Source organism: Gymnogyps californianus, chromosome 2 (assembly GCF_018139145.2).
Source record: "Gymnogyps californianus isolate 813 chromosome 2, ASM1813914v2, whole genome shotgun sequence".
Lineage (NCBI taxonomy): Eukaryota > Metazoa > Chordata > Aves > Accipitriformes > Cathartidae > Gymnogyps > Gymnogyps californianus.
In genome coordinates, this window is record NC_059472.1 from 8,865,839 (window position 1) to 8,884,847 (window position 19,009).

At 36.1% G+C, this 19,009-nt stretch overlaps 1 protein-coding gene across 1 annotated transcript in view; it reads left to right on the forward strand.

Moving 5' to 3' along the window:
• Positions 1–19,009, forward strand: part of LOC127013863 (dynein axonemal assembly factor 11-like) — a 70,530-nt gene that overhangs the window by 36,130 nt on the left and 15,391 nt on the right. Inside the window, exons 6-14 of the mRNA XM_050892922.1 lie at positions 1,294–1,461; positions 4,399–4,476; positions 6,466–6,638; positions 7,634–7,833; positions 8,984–9,172; positions 11,034–11,111; positions 13,824–13,889; positions 15,403–15,472; positions 16,324–16,419. Of these exons, the coding sequence (XP_050748879.1) occupies positions 1,294–1,461; positions 4,399–4,476; positions 6,466–6,638; positions 7,634–7,833; positions 8,984–9,172; positions 11,034–11,111; positions 13,824–13,889; positions 15,403–15,472; positions 16,324–16,419 (1,118 nt within the window). The remainder of the gene's footprint in view (positions 1–1,293; positions 1,462–4,398; positions 4,477–6,465; positions 6,639–7,633; positions 7,834–8,983; positions 9,173–11,033; positions 11,112–13,823; positions 13,890–15,402; positions 15,473–16,323; positions 16,420–19,009) is intronic.

Genomic DNA, 19,009 nt, shown 5'->3' on the forward strand with positions numbered 1-19,009 from the left:
GCTTTCTTGTAGGCCCCCTTTAGGTACTGGAAGGCTGCTGTAAGGTCTCCCGGAGCCTTCTCTTCTCCAGGCTGAACAATCCCAACTCTCTCAGCCTGTCTTCAGAGGAGAGGTGCTCCAGCCCTCTGATCATCTTTGTGGCCCTCCTCTGGACTCACTCCAACAGGACTATGTCCTTCGTATGTTGGGGGCCCCAGAGCTGAACGCAGTACTCCAGGTGGGGTCTCATGAGACCAGAGTAGAGGGGCAGAATCACCTCCCTCAACCTGCTGGTCAGTCTTCTTTTGATGCAGCCGAGGATACGGTTGGCTTTCTGGGCTGCGAGCGCACATTGCTGGGTCATGTTGAGCTTCTCGTCAACCAACACCCCCAAGTCCTTCTCCGCAGGACTGCTCTCAATCCACTCATCGCCCACCCTGTAATTGTGCTTGGGATTGCCCCGACCCATGTGCAGGACCTTGCACTTGGCCTTGTTGAACTTCATGAGGTTTGCATGGGCCCACCTCTCAACCTGTCAAGGTCCCTCTGGATGGCATCCCTTCCCTCCAGTGTGTTGACCGCACCACACAGCTTGGTGTCATTGGCAAACTTGCTGAGGGTGCACTCAATCCCACTGTCCATGTCACCAACAAAGATGTTAAACAGCACCAGTCCCAATACCGACCCCTGAGGAGCGCCACTTGTCACTGGAATACCCAGGATTAAATTTCATTCTAACATAAACATTTATAATCATTAATTAGTTATGGCTTTGCCTCAAGCATGAAAAAAGTAAAAAATATCTGCCCGCTTTCAACATTTATCCTGCTTATTTCTGTGCACACTGTGCTGGCGGAAGAATATGATGACACACTGTAGCTTGTTTACTCCCGCCCCCCCCACCCCGCTATCTGTGATGTGAACATCTGGCATCAGGAAATAAAAGAGCATAAAACACTCCGTTGCTTGTCTACATGAATCAATCTGCAACCTGAGCTAAGCTGAAAATAGTGGATGCTGGATTAATTTCTGCAAGGATTGTATCACACTCTTATGGAAGACTCAGCAGTTTTCATATGGATTTTTCTAAATGTTACAGGTGACGTGAGTGTGTTTCACAAATGATGTTTACTGTGTCAGAGTGGGCTGAAGTTACTTGGTACTTGATGTCTTATCTAGCAGATTTTATTTTTGTTGGTGTTCCTACTGGGTATCTATTTGGTACAGTAGAACAAAAGATTTTAATGATTTTATAAGTTGTTCAGATGGCAGAAAATGACTGAAGGGAAATATGACATCTAATGTTTCTTTCAGTCACTGAAGATCTTGTTCGAAGACGTGCAGAACATAACAACTGTGAAATTTTTTCACTAGAAGAAATCTCTTTACATCAGCAGGAAATAGAAAAACTAGAGTATCTTGACAAATGGTGTCGAGATTTAAAAATTCTCTATCTTCAGAATAATCTAATTCCAAAAATTGGTAAGTGTTTTCTGGATATGTTTCTATTTAAATGGATTTCCATGCATAATTTCAAAATCAGAAAAAAAATCTGTTGTGTTACATTTTAAGGGAATGTAGAGTGAGTAACTACAGAAACATTCTTTGTGGATCTGCTCCTACAAGATTCCTTTCCCCATCTCTTTAGTAAATTTCTAAGAAGCCCAGAAATTTGCAAGAGAAATTTTAAATGAAAAAGATAGTACTGAGATACAAGTCACTAGAATATGTGTGTGGAACACCTTTTATTGATTAAAATTTCAAAAATCAAGATATAACTCAAATATCCTGTCTTTGTGGCAAACAGAGAGGCAGTTTAGAATGTACTGTGGACTGTGATATCATAGGACTAGCTCTCTTCAGGCTCATTTTTAAATTCGGTTTTTATACAAAAGGTACTTTTTGTTAACATTGAAATAATTTTCATTCAGATAAAATACTTGCTTTTGTGCATGAAGACAACTTTTTACAGTGAAGTCTCAGTGGTCTTCCTGCACCACAGGAGAAGGTATAATTTCGTATGGTCTGTGTTTTGTGGTATAGGTTCACATGTTTGCTTGGCTCTCTACAGAAAGATATGACATCAAGCCTTGGGCTGGAAAAGCTTAGACTCTACAGATGGTGTGTAGATGAAGAATGGAAGGTCAGAAGTGCTCAGGAATTATATTAGCATGTTTCTTTGAAGTTCCTTAAAAGGAAGAGAAAAAATCTAAAGTTTTAAGGTGAAATTCTGTGCTCAGGACCTGTAGGCAAAGGCTTTAAATTCTCTGGAGGGGCTCATCAGGAAACTGTATCTGTACTGATAACATCTGCATTTCTTAGAGTGGAGGAATCTTCTCCCAGAGAGAATAAGGTTTTTGAAACTGCTTTATGCTGCTCTGCCCCATCAAAAATGGAACTAAAATAAGTTGTTTTTCTCTCTGTTACTGTGTCCTTAATAAGGCACAGGACTTCATCTCGTTCTTTTGTCAACACTCATACCTCCTTTAGGTTAGTACGATATATCATATTACCGTTCAGATCATTGCTTTTTGGACACAAGATTTTTTCAGCAATCTCATTTTCGAGACATTCAATTTTTATCTTAACTTAATCTAACTGTAGGTATTGGAAAAGTATGCAATTTCCTGCTTCATATATTCTTGTATAATGTAACAGCTTTCCAAGATAATGCCTTAGTAACAAATGAAAAAAAAAAAAGGCACTATATAAGTAGTGACCAAAAGGATTGCCAATGGGGGTTGTGTTGCAAAGTGCTGAATTTGAGAAGTAATTCTTCCCAGTGGATACCAACGTGTCCATGCAGAGCGCACAACAGTTCCAAGCACGCTTCAAAATATCACAGCTGAATGGTTTATATTGACTCTATGGGGAGGTGTCTTTTCTCTTCTTAAAGAAAACCTTTATGCAGCCCTCAAGATCAGACTTGCCTACTAATCAGACAGCAAGTTGTAAGGCATCCACTGTATGGATGAGTCCTGGTTCTTTTCTTTTCTATAAATGGAAAAAAACCCACAAGATACCATTGGCTTCAACGCTTGTCTTTCTCACATCTTCATGTTTACAGGCACTGCCGTTACAGAAATACTGTAAGAAAAATGAACAGCCAACCTAAGCTGCACAAGTCCTTGCTGAGAAATTAATTTCATCATCTGTTTGTGAATTATGAAGAAAATATCTCTCCAAGGTCTTAGTAAACTAAGTGGTAGGATTCATGTCACCAAACTTTTAGACATCTGTGTGTCAGGCAGTTACTGTAGCCTCCCTTTATAACCAGTGATGAAGAAAAGGTGTATTTTTGAGCATGGTTTGATTCACTGGTTCTAGACAGCCAATTTAAGATAAGACAAATTGCACCTTGAAAAGCCTGTTTCTCTTTATAGAAGAGCCTAGACAACTAACTCGGCTGTAGACATGATCTCTGTTGGTCAGATGAAGCTCCCTCTGCTTGAATTTCTTTCTTTGTCTCAGCAGGGACAGTTTGTACAGCAGTTAATCAGTGCGGCTTGTGAATTAGACTTTGAGGTAAACTTTATGACTTCATTGGATAGGTTTTCCAGTCAGATCTTCAAAACATGTGGTGACTGGGGAGAAATTGGTGAACTGTGACACAAGTTATACTATGTATCTTGTCTCAGATTTATGTCTCTGACCTGTGTGTCATGTATCTGAAGTGGTATTGGCATTTTCCAGACATTTTTGGGACTGATGAAGATCGTTGCTACCCTATTCCCTCTTTACCCCCTTTCTAAATTCAAAGGAGGAAATGCTAGCCATTCTGACACAACCTCACACATTGTGAACCTGCTGATTTCAACAGTTCATGGTGAAAATAAGACAGTTTAGATTCCAGACTAGGAGGGGGGTGTGGGTGCATGTGTGTGGCTTTGTTTTGTTCATACTGAAGCCATATAAATCCTTATTTGCAAAATTTTTAAAGAGGGAGGAGAGGAAGTTTCTTGCATTAACCCTGTAGATAAAAGATCTTTAAAAATTAAATATATAGTAAAGAAGCCAATCTTTTCTACATAAGTGAGTGTAAAACTCTAATTTTATAAAGCTTGACTAAGTATGGCCTGATCCTTTCTGAGTTTCATGACAAAAGGAATGTTTCACCATGCTTTTTGGCCAGTCCTCTTGCATTGTATATGTGTTTTGTGGATTTGTGATAAAAAAGTATTTATAACCTTCCCTATTTCTCTTTACTTTTTTTATTTTAATTTGTGTTTTCAGAGAATTCTTTTGCTTTTGTCTTTTTATTAATATTAAAATATTAATGCCCAGTAATCTGATACGTATTCTGATTTGTCCTTCCTATTTTTCTGCTTTATTGTTCCTTTGAAGTAAAGCGAGCAAGTAAAATGGTAATACCCTTTCCAATGAAGAAAACTGAAATAACAGAACTATGTTTTGTTACAGAAAATGTGGGCAAACTAAAGAAGCTGGAATATTTAAATGTAGCTTTGAACAACATTGAAAGAATTGAAAATCTGGAAGGTCAGATTTTAAACAAACCATTTTACCTTTTCATATTGAAACACTGAAGTTGTGACTTAGTGTAAAAGAGGGTAGAAGATATTAAGTATGTCCACTAGTAAAGGTACTTTGTTGATACTCAGAGCGAGCCTTTTTGTGTGCAGCATTTCAACAAATGCATCTTTGTAGCAAGTGCTTCCTACTGCTGAAGTTTTGTCATTGAACTTTCTTAAATGTATTTTAACTCCCTTTTTGCATACTCTCTCACCAGTGTTGCCAGCTATGATAGCTCTGTTCTTTAATACTTTACAAAGTAGGAATCCAAATTTTTCATGAAATTGGTATTTCCCCACTGTAAAGATAAGACAATTTGTTATGCAGGTTAGCTGGAGCAATGCTATTTTGTTTTTAACGCTATGCAGGCTGTAAATAGTCTCTCTTGTGTAATGTTTCAGCAGTCATCTTCAATTCAGCAATCAAGTGTCACGCACAAGAAGGTTCTACTCTGTGCACAGGTTGCATTGGCAGTCTGGGGTATTTTTAAAGAGTTTTTCAGATGATTCTTTTCTCTGTCATGGCATGAAGTCCTGTCTGTTTTATCTGTGTTTAGTCCTTTATCCTGTCACTATAATTAGATGTGCAAAGAGCTAGCATTTTCCAAGATCAAAATCTAAGACTTGGAGCTACCCATAAACACATTCCATATTACTTGAATAATTTCTGACTTGATTGCTTTCTCTTTCTTGATTCTGATTAGGCCAGTTGCTGAATCTTTAAAATGTCCACCTTGACAAGCGAACAATAAAATAAAAGCTGGGGTTTTTTGTTTTGTTGTTTTTTTTTTTTTTTTAAAGTCTACAAGCTGATTCAAGAGAATGGCTTAAATCAAATAAAAAAATAAGCAAATAGGCTAAACACAAATTTGTAAAAGTTGAAGAAATAGATAGTATATTACATATTTGGCAATTTGTTGAGAAACTTGCATCTGTTTTCATGCCAGTAAATTTTAAATTCCTCTATCAGGCTGCATTATTTATTACTGTGATTTGTCATTTTCTTAGGAGTCAGAACCTTTGGGAGTGAGCCTTGCAAAAATTTGGGTTATTTAAATCCCCTAATAAATCATTTTGAGTTGTTTATTTTCTTTCAGATCCACTATGCATAAAATACTTGCCAAATAGACCTGCAAAGGAAAAGAAGTGATTACAAAGATGAGCATCAAAGTTGAGCTTGCTTTTAGCTGAACTTTTTTACTCTTAGAGTCAAGGTTATGATTCATGGACAGATTATGATAAGAAGAGAGAGTGATAAATTTTGGATGCAGATTTCCTAGAGCATTTTGTTAGCTAATTTAGAGTTTCTGTTTATAATGAATTGTTTTGGTTAACAAACAACATTTTCTCACTGGTATTTGCAATTTAACCAGTGATAAGTATTCACAATGATAGCTGAGTCCATAGAGTGGAAAACCTCATCTTAACTTGGAGTGAATTTTTAGAAAACCTTATCTTTACACTTCAATAATGTTAGCTAAGATTAACAGTACACAGAAATGAAACCCATAATTGACCCTGCTCTCCTGACGCAATTAGACACTCTTTTAGCCATATGGTGAAGACTCAGTTGAGGAGGGGTACCGAGGCAATCAGACTGTTAAAACTGAAGTCTAGCTTATCTGAAAGTGAAACATTTAATAGCTTATCTACTGTACCAGCACTGACCACAAAGTTTTGATAGTGATAAAACCAATAATAAGTTTTGATATTTTGTATTTTATTGAGGTTTTTTTCATTTTATAAATATTGTGACCTCATAAACTTAAGCTGTGAGTCACTCTCTCACTTGTGGCTTGGAAAAGATGTACTCTGATAGGATGAAATTAGTATACAGACAACAAATGCAGACAGTTTCATATCGAAGTGTGTGCACGTATATATGTGTGTTTGTGTGTGTGTGTATGTTGTGTACATTTATGTTATGGACAAATTGAATTAAGGTTTTTTCAAACAGGCTGTGAAGAACTGAAGAAACTTGACCTGACAGCAAATTTCATTGGTGAACTCTCCAGTATTGAAGCCCTAAAATACAATATACATCTGAAGGAACTGTTTCTAGTGGGTAACCCATGTACTGAATTTGAAGGTTATAGACAATTTGTGGTGGCAACTCTTCATCAATTAAAAGTAAGATTTTAAAAATTAAATTTATATCCAAATCAATAACGAGTATTGTCAACTGAACGTACTAATCTCAAACAAAATAAATGCCTATGATGGGAAAGCTAGTAGCGTTTTTCTTACTGTCCACAGGAAATTAAATTGTATTCTGAAGAATAAGTGACTACAGTAAATAATGTGATAATTGGTTCCGTTTTGACTAAACCACATGCATTTGTTAACTTTTCTGTCATTTTTATTGGAGATCCTTAAACAAAGTTTTGAAAAAATAAATACATTGTACAGTTCTGGCTTTTTGCTCATTTGTTTTTATATACACAATGTATTTTAAAATTATTTTCATAATTGCAGGAAGTTACCAGGTTGTTGGTTCCATACCAACAATATGTACCAAACCAACAGTGTAAGGTAGTAGAAAGATAGAAGTTGATGTAAAAATGCAGTATATTTCATCGGCTTTAAATAGATACTTTGAGATTGAGGTTTTGTGCAATGACTGAACTGATGTAATGATTTCCTGTCATTGAAACAGGCAGTCCCAGTTCTGAAATCTGCTCGCACAATTTCCCTTGGAGAAGCACAGATGCTTGCTTAACTTATTAAGAGTAGATTCAACTTACTTAGTTGGCAATAAACTAACACATCAAAAGAAATAATTTTGTAATAGCTTCATGAGCTGAATGAAGGTCGGACAAATATCAGAAATGGCTGAAGGGACTCTCTCTACTACATAGCTTAATAAGACCAAATGAAATCCCTGAAAAATGCAAAAAGCAGCTCTCAGACACACAAACCCATTTTCAGATCTGAATAGCAACTTATTGTTAATTCTTTTTAATACAGTATAACTTACATAGTGCTCTGGAGGTTTGAAAGGCATATTTTTAATCTTATACAGAAGGTAATATATCAAAATTAACCTGCAGTTTAATGGATTTACTGATTTGAATATATTTAAAATTTCTCACTTATCTATATTGATTTTTTTTCCCTTTGGGAAGTGTTTGGATAGTAAAGAAATAGAACGTTCAGAGAGGATTCAAGCACTTCAAAACTATCCAGAAGTGAAACAGAAAATCAGAGAACAGGAACAAGCTTACATTCTCAAAAGGGCCAGAGAAAAAGAAGAGGCTCAAAGAAGGATGCAAGAAAGAAAGGACAAGAAACAAACCCAAATGGAATCTAAGCTTGGATTTGACAGGTAACAGTAAGCAACAACAGTTTGTGAGTAAATGTCATTCTTCTCTTTCTTCATTAAGAATTTTGTTTTTCCTCATTAAATAGTTTATATAATTTCACTTAAATCTTTTTGTTTGTCTTTATTGTTGATTCTAGCAGAATTATTTCTCCTCATGCATGTTATTTCTAATGAACAATACAATTAATTACAAACATAATTAGTTACGGACCTGCAGACAGTACAATAGAATTTTTGTCCCAAACCTCCAAGCTAAATTGTCTGGGTGCCAAAATAGTGTAATAGATAGCTTCTTTCAGGAGAACAGCGGGAAATTGTTATTTAAGGTGATGCAGGGGTTCCAGAGAAAGCAGCTGTTCACCTATAATTTATTTTGCTTTAGAGTTGTTAGGTACGAAAACTGAAACAGAATATTGCAGATTTTTTGAGATGTAAAAGGCTATGGAATGTTGATTTCTATACTTCTTCCACCTAATATCACTTAAATTACCTAGACAGCAGAAGGATTTTTGTCTGGAGTCATCTTCCACTGCAGTTGCCATCCATCTTATTTTTAATCCAATAGAGACTAAGTTCCATGGAGCTGGCTATGGAACTTTGTCCTCATAGATCACAGCTATGTCATAAATTTAGTTTTCTCTTTATATTGATAGAGAATTTCTGAAGATTACAGAGGCTTAGGGCTAGGGGGAAAAATGATTCAGGTTCTGAGATGGCACTTGAGGAGATGCCTAAGTAAAATATTGCTGCCCTATAAATTTCTAATCTGCTGCTGCCTGATACGGGGAGTGCTTAAACATCCCATGGACTGAAGATTTTCTTTCACCTGAAAGTTGTATCTGAAGTATCTGAAAATTCTGCTCCTGAAATTAAATCTGTTGAACTACCTATCGGTGTTTTCAGAGGGTTAGGCATAACCATAGTATCACTTCTTAGTTAAGTCAATGAAAAACATTATGTCAAAATATGTTTTGTTGATTGATGAAAGAAGCAGAGCAGAGAACGTTATCCAAATATATAAGATACTGTTCTTGGTAGGAATTATACAGCTATTAGTATTGGCTTAAAGAAATATTATTGCAAGAATTCATTAGCAAGTACTGTTACTCTTCCTTCGTTTCATTGGGAAAATATTCCATGTGATCTTGTGTAGCCCAGACTCCCTACAGGACAAGGAAAACCATCAGGCAGAAGGAGATGCAAAACAAGAAACGTGGAGAACAGTTGAAGATGATGAAGAAGACAGAAGATTTTGGGAGGAGCCTACACCATATACTCCAGAATCTAGATTAGAAACTCACAGATATATTGAAGAAAAACGGAGAGCTAAAGACAATATAAGGTATGGTTTTGTTTTAATTTATTCTATGAATTGAAGAAGGGGAAATTTTCAAAGGTACAGAGAAGAGGTAGGTGACTGCCTCACATTAAATATTACTGAGAACTGGCGGCTTAAATCCCTGTTGCTTGTGCAAATATGCTTGTAAAATCTAAATGAAATATTCAGATTGTTCATTTTGTTTTGTTTCATTTTCTAAAAATTATTTATGATACCCTTTATTTTGTTTTTCCTCAAATAGAGTTTTTAAATATAATTTCTCTTTTCAGCTCCTTTTTATGGGCTTTAGAAGTTTCATTTTTCTGTCAGCTAACTAATATGTTTCATGTAGTTCAACGTTTAATATTCTTGCTGAAACCATTTATCCGGAGTGCAGCCTGCTTTATATAAATGCCCTACAGGCCATGCTACAAAATTTTTGCACAAGTGGCATTTCAGGCACCTTTTCTATGTGCCTTAGACATTTTTTCACATACTTTATCAAAGATATTAGTCCTGAGTAAGAAAATTCTTCATGTTATCTGTGCTATTTGGCATGGTGAATCTGAAGATGTCTGGCCCTGAAAAGCCTTTAAAACTTTCTAAAGTTGTCGCTGGTTTTGCTGAACATGGAAAATTAATGCAGATACTAGCAGAAAAAGTTATTTTATTGCTGCTGGCTTATCAGTTCCACAAACATTGTAAGCAATGTCTTTTTTTTCCTGGTTTTTTTTTTCCTTCTATAACAGCATTTGTGCCAGAGATTTTTCTAGCTGTTCTTTTTAAGGGCATGCTTTTTAAAAGATTTATCTAGCCTAAGTATTGAAAAAGTCAGTCCTAGGGAACTCTCCAAGAAATCTGGAAATCTGCATAGCTTGTTGCTATTATTAATTCAAGGTCTAGCACTTTCCCAGAAGAACTACTGTGAAACCCAGATTCTAGCTAGCTAGTTAGAATTTTCCTGTGTTTGGGGATGCCTTACTCTAGTCAAAAGCAAATGTGTTCCAAATGCTTCCTTCTAAATATTCAAGGAGAGTCCAAATAGCATTATAATAAAGATAGAATAATTCCTTTCTGGATTTTTCTGAATTTCCGGGGCATTTAAAGGAGTTAAAAATCCTTTCACGGTTCATTTTGGTTTGGTGGTGAGATTTTTGTTAGGTAGCATGAGAAAGGTGAGAACAGAAAAATGCCCCTGACAACTTCAAATCATCCTTGCTGGTGGACAGGGGCTGAAATGTAACTTTAATATAAGTCACTCAGTATAAAAGAATGTTCATTTTAGTATAGAATTGACATGAACTCAATCAGACCAATGCTAAATTTGAACCTATCTATGACATGTTAGCACACGTTGAATTTGCCAGCTGCGGTGTAGTTGCACAGTTGGTAATAAAATGAGCAGCTTTGGCTATTGCCAAATGAGTGAATACTTACAGTTTCATTCAAAGAAAGTTCAGACAAGTGTAAAATCAGTTGCAGCTGAAAGGTGCACAGGATCTCCTTTAGCTGCTCATTGCCAGAACAAGGCCTTTCAGCTCATCTCAGCACAAAGTTAAACAAGTTATCTTAAACTCTAATGATTATGACATGACTGAATTTGCCTTAAAATGGTTCACATGAGCAGACAGATTTCATCTAGAAACAAAGTATTAACAGCTAAAAGGTGGCAGGATATAATTTCCTGAAGTATTTCTGAGAACTGCATCTTCAGAACAGAGTGGTGGTTCATTGACTTTGCATTGATGAGATGAAGAAGTTGTAGCCTTAACATCAAATACCAGATAATTCTTACCTCTTACCATCCTCTTCTTTCTTTTTTGCTATTAAACATAAAATATCAGAATGTGAAATTATAAACCGTTTTTCTTTCTGTTTTGTTAAGGGAATCAAAAAAGAGCGAGAAGCCTCTTTGGACATTGGTCACTGCAGAAGGAAAAGTTCTGAATGTGAATGTGCCTAAGTATGTAAGGTTAAGAGGTTAAACAGGCTAACCTCTTTATAGTTGATTTAGGCAACTATTTCAAGATATGTGACGATACAAAAATAAGAGGGCTGACAGATTCTCGTTGCGGTATTATAGTCCTGGTGGGGAAACTGACTTCTAAATTTATATTCTGACGCTGGAAAAAGAATTAGTTTTCAGTGTGTAAAGTGTTGAAGGTTGTTTAATTTAACATCTTGATCTCTGATGACTGAAGAACTTGTTTTTCTGTAAAAGATATAAGACCTTTTACTCTTTTCCCTTCTATGGTAAGGCTCTCTTTCTTGGACCATCTTGCTAATAGTGGAAAAAGTTTGACCGGTTTGACTCTTGAAGATAAATGTGTTTGAGTAGCCACTTTAAATGTGGAAAAATACATCAAAGTAATATTTCTGGACAAAATCATTCTGTCCTCTGATGACAGATGTAAAACTGTCAGAATTGTGAAGGATGTGTAATTAACTTCTATGGCATGAGGCCCTTCGACACTGAATGAGGTCTCTAGCAACAGAGGCTGGTGATACAGGGAAGTCTCTTGTATTTTATTGTTGACAAAGGCACCCAGGTATTCAAGTGTTTTGGAATGAGTTTCCAGGGATATCAGCCATGTGTTACCATTGGTTTCACTTGAACCAAGCCTTCCTTTTCTAAGGGAAAACAGGAGACAGACAGTGCAAACACTGTTTCCTTATAAATGGCTCCTCAAAGAGCCTCCTACAGGAGACTGTGATCAGTGGCTTATGAAAGGCCATTTACCTGTCTGCTGTCCTCTGAACAAGTATTTCTATCCTAGGACTGATTTAGCTGAAAAATCAAAGCTAAGAACGTGCTTATCATTAGCATGAAGAATGCTTTATAAATCTTAGAAATTTATAAACCCATGCAAATTCAAGGAATTTGAAAACCTACATTATAGGATCAGTGCATAATTTTCAGTGGTATAGGGAAAATTAAAGGTAGTGGCAGAAGAACTCATGTTTATTCCATCTGTACCAGAAGATACAATTGTATTGATGCACTTTTTTTCTAAAAATGTGTTGACTGAAAAAATTCTAAATAATTTTCTAGTTCAAAGAAGACAAGTCTAAAATAGTTTAAATCTTGTGTTAATAGAATTTGATTATGCCTCTAAAAAGCAGAGACATTTAGAATAAAGCTCTAGCTATCTTTTTAGAAGAAATACAGTCCACTAGAGTTCACTGTTAGTAGCAGTCCTGTTTGTGTCACCCAGGATTTCTGGATTAGAATTTAGTCTGTGGATGTGCCCACATAAAGCCAGATCAATGAGCAGTTTTTGTCATGGCTTCAACAAGAATATCACAGCTCTTCAGTGCAATCTGGCAATGTATTGGAGAGACATAAATAAAGAGATACAAGTAGACAGATGGTGTTCTCCAAAGTTTTTGCTTCAATGCAAAAGTGTAATGTCCATAGCAATGTCCAAGCTTCTCTGATGTTCTTTTGGAAGGTTAGCAAGAGGAATGGCTGTGTGCTGCTGAGAACAGACTATTTCTCTTCCTCAATTCTGATTAAGCTTCCCCCTAGAAAATTTTACAATTCTTTTCTCGTTTTCACCCTTCATTTTTTAGTGAATTCTCAAAATTTGTGATGCAGTAAGATAAAAACATGAACAGGGAACAAAGCTGTTTTGTATTCTTTGCAGTTTTCCATTAAAGAATACCTATAAACAAAAAGCTCCATAAGCTTTCTTGCAAATTGACTGTATCAGAATACAGGAGAGCAAAGAGTAAAAAGTATATCTGGCAAATATTTTTATTGCTGAAAAAACATATCATCTAAACTGTTAACATTTGAGCTTCTTTCTGTTACCTGAACCCAAAGTATCTATTTTAATGTCACCGAGATATTCCAGATAAATTACATTAAGCAAACCCCTTTTATTTTATACTAATAACTAATTTATAAAAATCTTCTCATTTATAGGTGGGTTTTATTCTGTTTTTTCTCTACTTTAATACATGGGAAATATTTGAGTATATGAGCAGAACTTGTAAATCTAGACTAGATCTCCTTACAGTTGTAGTAATAGAGGTTGTTTTCAATTTATAACTGGTAAGATTCTTTCACAATTTTAAGAACTCGGCCAGCAGATCACAAACACGCAGCTAATACAATCTACAGTCTCATTTTCAACAAATATTATAAAGCTTGTGGAATCAAGGATATTGTGCAAATCATGTTTTACTTTGGAAATGCACAGGCAGATATTTGTACTCTAGACAAATGAATTGCTATGAACAAAGATGCAATTTTACATATGATAAGGTTAGAGTTACCAAGTTCCAGGCTTTTCATGCTTTTTATGAACAGTTTTTTCTATGAAGATATTAATAGAGCAGACAGATTTCTCCAGCAGATGTCTCTCTTTCTGCATTGACAGACTGATCTTAATTTTAACTGACCTTCAGCAGTATTTTTTTTTTGTTTTTCTTGTGGGTTGGGTGGGGAGAACAGAAAATAAATGTAAGAATGACTTTGGTTCAAATGCCAATATTTTTTTGTGTTCATGAGGAAAGTTGCAGCTGTTTCTGAAATGATCATGTGACATTGTCTAAATGGTATTTGTATTCATCTAAAATTGCTAGCAGTTGAATTTGAAGTATGCCGTCATGTTTGCTTATTCACTCCAATTGTATTTATCCTGGAGATGTTTCTTGTCATTATTATTAGGCTTCATTTCTCTTTGAAAGATGATGAAGAAAACAACCAGATCATCTTGGATCTTGCTGTTTACAGGTCAGAATTTTTTTTCTTTCCTCTTAGTTTTTGCTGTTCTTAAGTTCTAATACACAATGTTTCAATTACACCCCTCTCTGTCATGGGGACTTTTCAAGAGGAAAACAAATATCATAGGGGGTAATGGAATCAATCCTGAAGCCTGTGCCAAAGAAATGAAGCTGAATAAACCAAAGACCCTTCAGACTGTTCTGTTACTCCTGAATGAGGACTATGTCTAATAGTCCTTTTTGGAATTGATGTTTTCTGCAGTCCACAAGCAGGTTTCCTCCACACCTGTCCTTTTATACTTATGTAAAATCTTTTCCATTCTTCATTTGCAGATTAAAGTTGTAGGGAATGGATTTTTTTGCCCATTCTCTGGCCCTAGAAGTGCTCCAGTATAGTTCATGTCCTTCTCCTCCCCAAGACAGTGTAGGGTAGCCTTATCCTACTTTCCTTGCTTACTGGAAAGAGCCCATGGCCATGCTATTTCCTGAACTGTGCCAGGGCATTGCCTGGAAGAAATTTCGTTGAACCGGGCCAAAATACGACAAGGAAACCTGATAACTATTTGACAGTATATACTACTAAGCAATACAGTGGCCTTGCCCACACTTCAGGAAGAGGTTGGAAACCCACAAGCTTATTTACCCATAATAGGAACTTGTTAGAGTAAAGCTTGAACTAGTTTTATAGCACAGAAACACTATTCATGCCACGTGTTCTTCCCTTAAAGCTCAGTAATTTCCCTCAGAAGAGGCCTCCTCCATGTTTCTGAATTATAAGAATTAGGTTTTTTTGGAGCCTCAGAGAATCTATTTAGGTGCAATAAAATGTTGGCTATGTTGTAATATTCTGTACTCACTTGTAAGAAATGCAGACTAAATTTTGAAAAATTCACCTGAGAAGTAATGTTATAAAAGAAGGGAAATAAGGAATACATACTTGGGCATTCACTTGAGTGTATGTATCACATGATGAAGAGCAGATGTTAAAGTGGAGCTTTTACAGGTCACAAATTTTGTTTGACAGTACGGAAATTTAAAAGTACTGTATTTTCTGGGAATGTAAAGTATTTCTGTTCATTTTTTCCAGCAAATTCTGTGCAAAAAAAAGGAACTCATACATTTACTAGTTAAGCCTTCAGAAAGAAAAGTAGCAAAATACTTTTACAATTTTAAATAGCAAATAGATTAATTTTCATATTAATGTAAAGCACTAAACTAATAGAAGAAAGACCTTTCCATTTTCCTTAAAGATTTTGAATTCTTGCAGTTATACAATAGCTGATGTGGTGGACTTGACAGAATTTAGACATTATTTTAATTAACATTCTGTGAACACACAGAAAGATCATGTTTTTCTTCCAAAGACATTAAATCCTAATAATATTTCATGTAACTTAATAACTGAAATTAAAATTTGTAGTTTATAAACTCCAAAATCATCATTAAAGAGCTATATGGTCTGCACTGCTTATTTACTGGACTGTATTGTACATTGCTTCATTTATTTATATTTCATTCTGAAGACATTTGGACACTTCTCTGCTTGATGTTGATGTCCAACCAACTTACATACGAGTACTGGTGAAGGGAAAGGTTAGTGTTTTCTTACTACATTCATTTCAAATCAAGATTTAATGCTTACCATAGTTATTCAGTGGACTCTGTATCTGACTTTTATGAGTTACCAACCATGTGCATCTATGCAGAAAAAAACGTTCTTTCATACTTGCATTATTTTGGACCGCACACAAACTGTGGAAGTCCTAACCAGAAGACATGCAAAGCCTGAAATAAAATTTCACTCTCTCTTTCTCTCCTTCTCTCTTCTTATTCCCCCCACACAGTGTACCATAATTTACTTAAGAAGAGAGCTTGCTAGTTGCCCTAGGCTAGAATTTAGCAATTTCACAATCTGGAATTTCTAGCTGACAGAAACAAATGGTTGTATATTCTTTTGAAAGGGCATTTAAAATGTCATTCCAGTTTTCTCTCTTCTCAGTGGTTTTAATTTTATCATCAATTTTTTGAAAAATTCAAAGTACTTAAACAGTAAACGAAAATCCCTATTTTTGACTCTACCAACTGCATAAACAAAACTTCAGAATTACTTTATGTCTAAAATAGACTGGATAATCTTTCTCATTTAATTGCTAATATAAGTCAAGCATCATTTTATAACCTTCTTCGGAAATGTCACTTCAGGAATGACAGCAATTCAGGAATATACATATGACTATACTTGTAAGTAAAAGCTGTTTAGCATGCTAATAATTTATTAGGATTAGTAATACTATATATAAAGTGAGAGGATTTAGACCTATACTGTCCTTAAGATCAAAGGATGTGATAGTGATGTTTCTGCATGTGTTCTGTCCAGGTCAAAAAAAAAAAAAAAAAAAGAGATAATTTAGCATGATATACTTCAATCCCATATTTTCTCATAGCCATTTCAGTTTGTGCTCCCTGAGGAAGTGAAGCCAGACAGCAGCTCTGCTAAAAGATCACAAACAACTGGTCATTTAGTTGTCAGCATGCCAAAGGTATGTAAAATAATCTGAGGAGGCATCATACAGAGATACTTAAATGTTGTGAGTACTTTGGGAATGTTTCTGAGTTACAGGTAACATCTGGCTAGCTAAAGTTATTCAGTCTAGCCTTTCCCATCAGGACGTATTTTCCAAAGAAGGAACATTCCAGAAAGACAATTTAATCATAGAGCCAAACCTTAGGATTTAAGATCCCTTTAAAGGAACATTATGAAAATCAGTATTAATACAAATATTTGTATTATTTCCTTTATTTTCAACCAAACCAGCTTTTTATATACAAAAAGAGACTCTGCAAAACATGCAGTATTGTGCAAATGTGTAAGAAGATGGATTTTTTAAATAACTGAAAATAAGCAACTTGCCTACTTTCTTTTTCCACCTGTGAACTAATAAAAACAAATCAATTTTTCAAAATTTGTGTGGCACACATATGTATGAAGATTACGTTTTGGTTCAAGGACAGGGATGATGTACTACTCTCATGTCTCAGGTGATCAGAACAAGAGTTGCTTAATTCATTTTCCTTCATGCTCACCCTGGCGGAAAGGATCCACTGACCAGCCGTACAAAGCATATGTAATCACAGAGCAAGAGGGTTGTGGCAACATGGTGTTTCAACTGAAAAATGCTGCACAGTAGTCCCTAGTACTTTAAGAAGCCTGGGTAGAAGTCATATTCCCCTAATATTCCTAACTCTGTGCTCTCCTGTCTCACCTGTGCTCTGATGTTTGGCTGTATGGTGTCATGCTGATCAAGATTCAAGTCAATTGAGAGTTCTGCTGGCAAGTGAAAGCAAATTGACTTAAAGTGGTTTTTGTATTCTCTCTCTTCCCTGCGCAGCCCAGTTCTTACAGTGTAAATGAGCACAAACTGATAGATATGGCCACTTTATTTCCTCTCCACTGTGTGTCTTCTTATGGTTTCAGTAAATGTAGCTTGTACCCTGGATACGTTAGTGGTATTTTGATTTGTGGGATGACATAATGAGTATATGAGGTAGAACCAAAGGTGGAATCAGGACATCTCCTACCCATTCCCACACATCTGCCAAAAAATTAGAGAATAGAGAAAGAATGACCAGTAATGAGGAACAGTCGAGGACATGGAGATCAACTTGCCTTCCTGAAGTAGGCAGTAAGAGAGGTAACGGGTGGCCAGCCAGCAGCCAGTGGAAGTTTAGGGGGCATTAGAGCTTAAACACAGGGAAGATGCAGCCATGTGAACCAGAACAGAAGACAAAGGGCAGAGAGAATCTGAGTGGCAGAGGTATCTTCAGGTTTGGGGCATAACAGGTGGGATGGTGGCAGAAACAGGAAGGCATTTAAGGTGGGACTTGATGTCGTCTGGTGCAAGACTGAGTTCTTGGACCTGCAGGAAGAGCAGAGATGGATTGAAGGGCTTGGAGCAGACAGGGAGCTGGAAGTTTTAGGAAGGTAGAGTTCTGGAGGTGAGAATGGATTATATGGTGGGGTTCTGGGAGCTGTGGGAGAGGTTAATCAACTTCAGCATCTTTCTCTTCTGCCATTATGCCTTTGGAGAGTTGGGCTGCTTGTAAGACCTCTAGTACTACATCATATATTTTTGTTTTTCAGAAATAGGGTAACTGCCAAAGGATAGTTATAGGAAAAAAATAAATTCTTGGTGCTCTAGCCTTACTGTTCTGGCCTCTAGTAAGTTTCTCTGCTGTGTAGGAGCAGTGGAACATGGTGCTACATATGAATCTGCCAAAATACGTCAATTACAGCATTTTCTCCTGAAGGAGGAACCGTCAGCTGCTATTTGGGGTCATTTCTTTCTCTTTGTGCTCTCATTTAATTCTAAGATTATGCAACTAGTAGCTGTAACTAAAAAGTTATTTTTCAGCTTTTGGCTTTTTCCACTTGTGGTTCTATACCTTCTATGTTTTCTTCTATGCTCCAGTCCCATACCATCTGTCTTTCCCTACATGGACAGCCTCTCATTAAATCACAAACTGTCACTCTAGCATCAAGCACACAGTTTCACCAGGAGCTTGAAGAATGCTGAGAACTGTACTCATTTGGTTAAGATCCATATTTTGTTAATGTTCAAAATTCACTTATATGAGAATTTATGCTTTCCTAAATTTATTTCTTTGAAACTGAGGCCTTGACATTTGCCATTTTGGATAATGTGATTTTCAAATGTTTCTGAAGTTTTGTTTACTATCTACTTGTCTTTTGGATATTTTAAGTACTATCAGTTTCCTATCCCATAACCTGCTTTTATTACTCATACATCTTACTAGTCTCTTTGTGGATGATCAGTGCCTTAGAAAATGTTAATATTTCAAAGAGTCTCTGGATATATTCAACTCTGCTGCCTGCCTAGAAAGTCATGCCTAAATCAGCAAAATGAATATTGTCTCTTCATATTGTGATTGAGAACTGCCTTTATTCCATTATTAACTTTATATTTCACCTACCTTTCACCTACCTTGATATTTTAGCTACACCTACATATTTTACCTAGCCTGAGGGTCTGGAGCCTGCTTCATCTCAGAATGTCATGATTCACAGAAATTTGTGGGACATGAGGAGAGAGAAGCTCTATGGAATAACTA